Source organism: Vigna unguiculata, chromosome 8, assembly GCF_004118075.2.
Source record: "Vigna unguiculata cultivar IT97K-499-35 chromosome 8, ASM411807v1, whole genome shotgun sequence".
NCBI classification, from domain to species: domain Eukaryota; kingdom Viridiplantae; phylum Streptophyta; class Magnoliopsida; order Fabales; family Fabaceae; genus Vigna; species Vigna unguiculata.
In genome coordinates, this window is record NC_040286.1 from 37,655,795 (window position 1) to 37,665,169 (window position 9,375).

Below are 9,375 nucleotides of genomic sequence, written 5' to 3' on the forward strand. Positions count from 1 at the left end.
CCCGATCCTTTCATAATAAACTAGCCGACACCTTCTTTCACTATTAGAAAGTTTACCGGACCATCAAACCAGTGCGTGAGCTCTAGAAAATTTCGAATCATAAAGTTTATCTACCATTCATTTCTCCTCTGAATATGACAAGAGCATCGGTCACAGAAATAACAGAGTGAAGAAGAAAAAGAAGAAGCAACGAAAAATAAGGCCAAATTTAGATTCTCTATAAATTAATGTTTCTAAAACGAAATTATTACTCTTGGCATGATACAAATCAACAACAAACTGATAATAAAGTTTCAAGAGGGGTTCTTAGGAGGTGTGGCTGGCTTGGTAAACCAAGTGGTGTAGAGAAACTGTTTATGAGCCCCGACGTGGTTGCAAACGAGACGAACCTTCTGCCTCTCTCTCATCCATCTCAGCATGATTTTCATGTGATTCTTGCTTGTCAAATCTTTCAATCCAACTTCCTAAAATCCAACATCTCAACATTATTTCCTTTCAATCAAGTTTATATCAAGAAAGTAAATTACACTAACATCACCTAAAGTTTCAACGATTAGCATGAAAATCTCTTCATCTTTTTTTCTATTCATACACCATCTTCCTTAATTGTTCGAAAAACAACTTCCAGACATTACTTGTACATTACACTAGTTTCATAAAATGTTTGAAAAACATTATACTGTACGTCGGAATACTTAACAAAATACTTAATTACACTTCAGGTCCTGAGTTGTTGCAATTGCACAATTCTAGTCCCAGAGATTCAAATTATGCCAATCAAATTTCAAGTTATCGCAGATGTGCGACCTTAGTCTCTCATGTCCTAATGGTGTCAACTGAGTATCCTAGATATTGCAATTGTGTCCATCGAATCCCCAAACATTACAATTGTACGATTTTAGGTCTTCGATCAAATGTTACTTGCGGAAATAACTTACAACATGTCCGCTGACTTAAATCAAACAATTGCAACAATTGACACAATTAACCGAAACATCAAAAGTGAAATTCAGTCTTCAAAAAATCCATGCAATCTCGAAAAAACAGAAGAATATGACTATAGTTTACTCATGCCTACAATAATAAGAATGAAATTGGAGAGAATGAAAGAAAAGCCAGTGCACCTTGACGCGTTCCCAGGTGTTAGCAACGGTGATGGGACCATGCTCCTTGATGATATCGAAGAGGGTTCTGGTTATCGTTTGCCTCTGCTCCGGCGGCGTTTTAACTGCCACGGGCCCCATCTTCGGCTTCGACTTCTTCGCCAAACATCTAATCGCCGTCCCAAACATTACCTTCCTCAGACACAAACTCTATTCTGCAAAGCAAACACAAAATATCTATGAATCAATCAATAAATCTTCCAATAATTACATCATTATACAACTCTGTTTCCATGAACACACGATCATAGCATAGCAAGATTTCAAAACGATACAATGCTACGAAATCGAAGTACCCAAGCAAGTAAAGCTCGCTGTTGTCGTCAATCAATTTAGGGTGAACTGAATACTGAGCAACCTGTTGTGAGTCAAGACTTCGATTATGGGCCGCCTCTGATGGGCCTACAAAATTGTGGATTTTGTTATTAGGCTTGAACCATTACATGTGAAACGATTTTTTTCGCACTTCCATAATTTTTAGATGCACCCCATAACTTTTAACGTGACATTTTACCTTAAAGAAAATTATAATTTTTTGATATTCAACTCAAATGTTTTTAAATTAATTTTATTTTTAATATGATATTTTTTATTAAAATCTAATAATAAATTATATAAAGTTATAATTTATTCTAAAAAATAATTATTAAAATCACACGTGTAACTTTTGCATTAAAGATTCGATACATTTATATATATATATATATATATATATATATATATATATATATATATATATATATATATATATATATATATATATATATATATATATATATATAATTACTTACACGGACGTGTATTAAGATCTGGTAATTTTATCGCACCATCTTTTTCCGTAATAAGATGTAATAACGAAATATTTCTTATTGGATATATGTGTACAAATGTTTTAGTTGTTATTGTTTGTAAGAGTTTTTTATGATGATAGAAACTGATAAAGAAGAATAAGAATAAAAAGTGTTAAATGAATTATTCTATGAACTAAAGTTATTTTTTAAGATAAAAATTAAAAGTTATATTAGAGGACATTTTTCAATTAGTTTGTGAAGAAGTTAGTTTTATTTTATAAAAAAATATTTATTCTGTTTATCAATTTTTTAAAAGAAAAAACACCCAAACATTATATAATTTCAATAAATTCCATTTTATTATATAACACAGAAATATTCTATATTATAATATAATTCTTATGATTTCATCACATTTCAATTAAGTTCAAATTAAATTCTTAATATTAAAATACGTTATTCCAAAAACTTTTCTGTTAATATATATAGTCGCTCTAAATATATAAACTCGGTTTGATGGTTGTTGCGGTTGATTTGGAAAAACGCATTAATCTTGGTATTAAGTAATCGAGCTTGTTATTGTTCCATCAAATCAAGATTAATTAAGACTCTTAAGATGCTTTTAGGTTTATTCAATCAAATCCAACTTGAATGGTTATTTGAGTTTTAACTTTTTTTCTGAATTATTTTATTTTCTATTTTAGTTTTATGCCATTTTCTTTTTGGCTGATACATTCGTCAGTTTGTTACTCTTAAAAAAAAAAAAATTAAGCTTCAATCAAACCAAAACTCCTTATAAAAAAACAATTAGACAAATATGATAATATTTATGAATGATCAATAGTTTATAAATACTGTAAGAAAATTGTTCATTAATCACTGTATCATTTAGAGAAAATGTGAAATTGGAGTGCTAACGGATACAGATACCGTATAACAGATATTCGTATGTATATGATTATATTTACAGAATAAATATTTATTTAACGGGTAAGGTTATGTGGCATGGACATTCCTAGTTCTATGGTAACAAAGGGTGTTTAAGTCTTTTCCTAATATTGTGGCGTTACAGTTATTAATTATGGGGTGCAGAGGCAATAGCCTCTTTCTATATGTTCTGCTGTATCTTTGAAAATTCAAGCCCATTTTATATTCTTTCACCCATCATTATTGCCATTTTTACCTTTCGCCTCAACGGAATTTTCATTCTTCTAACAAGATATAAACAATTCCGCACATTAAATCAATGCCTAACACATATTTTCAAATTAATCTGCAAGCTTATTTTATTTCACAAAAACACAAATGACTCATTCATAATTCCATTTGTTACTCACTATTGAAGAGTGACTATAAATTTTTCAATTACCATAAAAAAAAAACTAAAATTTTAATGTATATCTGAGTTAAAACAAATTATGAGGTGAAAAGTATATCAATTATTAATCAGTTACTTTTATAGATGATAAACTTTTTTTTAACACTCACCACCCGATGGGTTTATATATATATATATATATATATATATATATATATATATATATATATATATATATATATATATATATATATATGTATATATATATATATATGTATATATATATATATATATATAACATTAATCTTAGTTAGATATATAAAATATTTAATATTATTTTTATCCTTAAAATAATAATATTATGAACTTTTATTTTTATATAATATTTTATTTTATTTATTTTATCTAATATGAAATTTTAATTCATACTTAAATTAGTTTCAACGACAAAAATTAAAAAATATAATTTAAAATCATGGGTATCGGTGTGTTTGTGTTTGTTTATGTATTTTTTTTCTTTGCCTAATTTAGGTTTGAAGTCTTCGTAAAGGGTTAAGTGTCATTGCTGCCAGATTTGTTCCATGATCCTAAGACTTGACTTCGATTTTTTTTTTAATTATTGATTTTTCTATTGTTTTTTTTAATCTTTACTATGGATTCTTTTAGGTTGATGCATCTTTATCTAAATTTCATTGATTTTTTTTTTCGTTAATTAATGATCATTTAACTCAAGTTAATACGCTATTCAACGCGAGTTATGTGAAAGTTGATTAACTCCAGGATCGAATAGGAAATAAATCAAGAATATGAAGTGACGAGTGATTTGTTAATTTTATTGAATTTAACTATTTTTTAACTGTATATATTTTTTTCTTGAATTCATTCTGAATTTTTTAGAGTTAAAAAACGATAGCGAAATATATATTTATGAAGTTTGTCGTAAATAACAATTAATTATGTGGAGAGACTTATTAGGAAATTTTAAAATTAAAAGTTAATTAGGAGGTTAAACATCAAAATCATGATTGATTTGGCAATGAAATTACATGATTTATCAATAATGTTGCTCAAAATCTGAAGCAAATACAATTATTTATTTGGAGTGGCAAGTGGCAAGCCTGGCGCGTGTCTTGTGATGCAGAGGAGTCGCGTGGTGAGTGGCAGACGCGTTAACACGAAGCATGCAATTCTGAGCTGAAGAAAAAAGGCTTCTCCCTCTTTCTTCTGTTCTCTCTCTCTGACTTCCCACACCACACCACTCACTTTCTCTCTCCTTCTCTTCATGTCTTCTTTCTTACATCAAACGTAGATTTTCTTTTTTTCTTTTTTAATCTTTACCCGAGTTTTACTCTCGCAAAGTGGTAAGCAAAATATTTGGTCTATATTATTTATTTATTTATTTTGGATTTCTCCTTTAATTCAATGAATGGCCCTTGAGATCTTGCAATTGGAGCTTCCATTTTTGCTGCTTGTCCAATATTCTTATTCTCAGATCGACCCCTTTTCGGTTACTTAACTGGGGAAAGTTACTCATGAATTTTCTCCACTAAAAATGTTATTTTTTTTTGGTGGGGGGGTTTTGATTAGCTGTTTGACCTCTGTTCAGGTTTATTTGGGGAAGTTTGATTTGGGAAATGAACAAAGGACAGTCACCGGAGCCTCTTGATTTCTTCATCTGGACTGTTGAGGTTAATCATTTCTCTCCCTTGTTCAATCGATGGACTTATTTTCATTTGTTATTTACTTTCTAATAACAAAAACTTTTCCCTGTGATCTCCTTGATGTGATTTGCTCTTTTAACATGTAATTAGGTTTCTTGCAACAGTTAGTTTAACTATTGTTGGGTTCATAGCTTGAACTTTCTCCATGGTAGTCTTTTTGTGATGCTCATTTGTAAAAAGTAAAAGTGGAGATTTAACTTTGTTCTCATGTGTCGGAAAATTTGAACACAGTGTTGTCTGATCAAGTTGGAAATTTGGTGGATGATGTTCAAGTCCTTCTCAGTTTGGAAATAGTTGGCTAATCAAGCTTGTGCGTGCATTATTTCATTTAATTCTGAATCTCATCTTCTTTCTATTCTTGTCCCAAGTTGTCTGGTATTTACATATAGTCTTCAATTCTTGCCAGATAATTTTGTTCAATTCTTCAGTTTGACATTAGCAGTTTCTAAGATCATTTCAGAAGTGAGGGGTTTAATATTCTCTCGAGAAAATAATAGATTACATCGAATGCTTACCTACCCTTTTTTGCAGCACACCATAGGTGTAAATCTTCGTCTGATGAGTTCCCACTGCAAAGCTATATTCTTCTTTCTATGGTCTTTGGATTTCTGGACTTTGTTGTTGCAACTATGTTTTGGAAACATAGCATATGAAACTAGATTGAAATATTATTTTTATGTTGATTATGCCCTTAGTCAATGTTCCTCTTTCAGTGGTTTATCCTTGTTGTCAGTTACTCCGTTAAGTATGTTATTAAGCCCATACATATTAAGTGTAAACACTATAGATAACAGGGTATTATCTCGTAGTTCTCCTTTTATGTGTGTATCAAGGTCCCAAGATTGCAGTGTTATTTTACTCATGTATTGTGTATGTTTCTAGTTATGTGTTGTCTACATGCTTATTCAGCACTGTCTTACAGGTCTAGACTATTTAACGTAATTGATGCACAGTTAATAACTGATATTATCTAGTCTGGAATGCTTCCACATGTTTTCTTTTGATTCATTGTTGCTAACTGCATGATGAATTGTGAAAATTACACAAGAGTTATGTTGAGAACGATCTAAGCTTGGTGAATATAAAATCTGGGTGCTGTTACGCAAGTATATCATATAGTGCATCTCCATAGCAGAGTCCAAAATGTAACCGATCATTTAAACTAACATCTGAATTCCTGCTATCTCGTGTGTTTTACCAGGATGTTGGCTTGTGGTTGGAGACTATAAATCTTGGTAGTTACCGCCAAATTTTTAAAGAAAATGGTGTCAATGGAGAATATCTGGAAGGCATGTCCATGTTTACGACTGAACAGATCCTACGTTTTATAAGACGTTGCCACATGAAGTGGGGAGACTTCATCACATTGTGCAAAGAATTGAGACGGATTAAAGGTTTCTCTCTCTCTCTCTCTCTCTTCTTCCCCTTTTAAACAGTAAACAGACAAACACTTGCCAATAAACTCTCATTGAACATTTTCATTTTTACCTATCTGTTTTGTGCTCCTCCCCTGGTGAGGCATGATCATTGATGTTGTCACAATCATTTTCCGCTATTTGAACAATCTATAAGGAAACATGGATATACTAGAAGAATGATTAAAGTAGGGGTCTGGTATTGCTGTATTAGTGTGAGATATATCTAGAATTTTGATAACTTGTCTATTAGTTATTGGTACTGCTGTCATTTCATCACAGACATCAACCATTAAAGGGTCTCGTCATAGCACATAATTCTCTATATTGTGCAGCATCAAGACAAGCTGTGAATTACATTTTCTAAAGAGTACTCCTTCCTTATATATATGAGTTTTAAACTCTAAAATCATTTGTTTTCACATTCTTCTTTTCAAATTAGTGTTCCCGTTAAACATTTTTCTTTAATACATTAAACACTAAATATCATGGGTTTCTTCTCATTTAGTGCCTCTAAATATAAAGATTTTTCTACCTTCAAATGGAAAAAGGAGAGTTAAATTATATGCATTGACAGTTTTCACACAGATATCTAATAGGAATTTATCTATGATCACATCATTCTATTTATTAGCATGATCTGATGACATGCTAAATTCCCATCGAATGCTTATGTTAAAAAATTTACACTGAAAATACAGTAAAACTCCAAAAAACCAAACAGAAGACTGTGTCAGAGGAATCATTTTGGTAACAAAGAATGGCTGAATCAAATTTGAAATTAGTGATTTTTTGAAGGACCAAATGATATCATTATACAGGGTGAAGTCATCCAGAACATGATTGTCAAGACGTCCATTCCTAAACATGTGACATGTTTATATATAAGGAGACATGAAATGTACATATGCCTCTTGTGTTTGTTTTGTTGTGACTTTTCTTGCAAGATGATATATTCCTGTGATAACACTAAAAGAGAGAAGTGGGTGTTTACCCCAGTAAAGTTGAAGAAAATGGCTTTATCTGTTACCTGCTCCTAACCTCTGAAAGGCCATGTTGGTGTCTGTAGTGGCTTGTCTGAAAGGGGAGCAGAAGGTGCGGCGGCCGTGGTGGGCACCGGCATGCCTATCCACAGTGTTCTTAAAGGTTGCAAAATCCAACAGACAATCAAGAGTTGTTTCCCTGAAGCTGGAACCATGATACAAAAAATCTCTCCAACTGTACCAGTGTACGTATAGCAAATTTCTTTTTGCCTAGAAAACAAAAGATAGGAAAGAACTTTTTCTAGCCCTTTTTATATATATATATATTTTTTTCTTTGGATTCCAAAACCTGGTTGTTTTTTCTCCTCTGGAGAACTGTTATGTTGTAGAAGATCCTTGTGCACTAATTTCCAGTGCTGTGTAATTATGTATTCTATTATATGTGAACGAAAATACTATATATGCCGTTTCTCTTCATCTTCTAATACCCCATATTTGTACGTCTTCATTTCCCTGTATCAGTAGTAGTTAGTTTCTTCATATACCAGTTAAATTATTTGATATTTTCTCGACACATGTGGACCTACAAGTTTTTAACCCTTTAATAAATACAACAATACAACGATGACATACAGTATCACTTTTTGGCAAAAGCACCATTTTGATGCAACTTTTTTTTAAAATTATCAAAATGGACAGATTTGGAAAAAGTTACAGAAGTGAACAAGTGCCAAGGTGATACAATGTCACTGTGAAAAAGTTGTGCTACACGACTTCAGTTCAAAGCATTTTAAAAATTGAAGTCGTGTTAAAAATTGAAGTTGTGTTAAGTTAACACAATTTTAGTTTAAAAATGTACTGAAACAATTCAACTTTATTAATCTTCTTTTGTTTTCATTTACTAGTTTTTGATGAGTTATAAAAAGTGGTTTTTGCGTTGAATGAAGAGATATTATTGATAATTATTTTTATTAATTGTTTTAATGTTAATGAATGAAAGAAAAAATTAGGTTAAAATACTCCTTTCGTCCATGTTTTTGTTGAAAAATCTCAAATAGGTCCTAAGATTTTTTTTAGTCTCAATTAGGTCCATATTTTTAAAAATGTGTAACAATTAGGCCCATTCCGTTAATATAGAGTTAACGGTGTTAAGGATATGTCACGTGTCAGCTTCTCATTTTTTTGAATTTTTTAATTTTTTTAATTTTAATTTTTTAATTTTTTTTAATTATTTATTTATTTTTTTTGAAAATTATTCATGTCACGTGTCACATCAATATTGTGCCACGTGTCAAGTCAGTAAGGTGACACGTGTCAAGTCATTGTTTTAATCTCAATTTAGTCCATATATTTGTTATTTTAATTATATTTCAGTCCATTTTTTTTTTAATTTTCAATTTCATCATTTCCAAATTGAGATCAAATTTAACTTTTATATAAATTTTATAATGATATTTTTATTAAACATTTTAATAATATTAAGTTTATTTTATATTTTATTTTAAAATTTTAAAATATCTATTTTAACTTGTTACAAAATTGTTTTAAATAATTTATATACAAATGTTAGAGTTGGTTTAAAATTAACAATTTTATAAACTTAAATATAAAATTTTAAAACAATTTTGTAAAAAGTTAAAATAAATATATTTAAAAAATTTTAAAAAAATGGACTGAAATGTAATAAAAATAACAAATATATGGACCAAATTGAGATTCAGACAATGATTTGACACGTGTCACCTTACTGACTTGACACATGGCACAATACTGACGTGACACGTGGTATGAATAATTTTCAAAAAAAAAAAATCAAAAAATTTTAAAAAAAAATAAAAAAAAAATATTTTTTTTTTAAAAATTCAAAAAAATGTAGAGCACACATCTTTAACACCGTTAACTCTATACTAACGGAATGTGCCTAATTGTTACACATTTTCAAAAATATGAATCTAATTGAGACTAAAAAAAATCTTAGGACCTA

General features: G+C 30.0%; 2 protein-coding genes across 3 annotated transcripts; one reads left to right on the forward strand and one right to left on the reverse strand.

The window, feature by feature from the left end:
- Nucleotides 1–90: 90 nt before the first annotated feature.
- On the reverse strand, nucleotides 91–1,552 carry LOC114195692. 2 transcript variants are annotated; one of them, XM_028086240.1, is made up of 3 exons: nucleotides 1,460–1,552; nucleotides 1,125–1,318; nucleotides 91–464 (listed from the first exon to the last, which is right to left on the reverse strand). In XM_028086240.1, exons 2-3 carry the CDS (start codon nucleotides 1,290–1,292, stop codon nucleotides 294–296), a joined length of 339 nt encoding a protein of 112 aa, XP_027942041.1. In that variant the 5' UTR covers nucleotides 1,293–1,318; nucleotides 1,460–1,552; the 3' UTR covers nucleotides 91–293. The 2 variants fall into 2 exon arrangements, with proteins under 2 accessions (XP_027942041.1, XP_027942042.1); XM_028086241.1 differs by lacking the exon at nucleotides 1,460–1,552 and adding an exon at nucleotides 1,407–1,425.
- A 2,879-nt stretch (nucleotides 1,553–4,431) lies between these two features.
- LOC114195328 lies at nucleotides 4,432–7,876 on the forward strand. The gene is made up of 4 exons (XM_028085748.1): nucleotides 4,432–4,633; nucleotides 4,879–4,960; nucleotides 6,195–6,387; nucleotides 7,478–7,876. Exons 2-4 carry the CDS (start codon nucleotides 4,907–4,909, stop codon nucleotides 7,606–7,608), a joined length of 378 nt encoding a protein of 125 aa, XP_027941549.1. The 5' UTR covers nucleotides 4,432–4,633; nucleotides 4,879–4,906; the 3' UTR covers nucleotides 7,609–7,876.
- The last annotated feature ends 1,499 nt before the right edge of the window (nucleotides 7,877–9,375 follow it).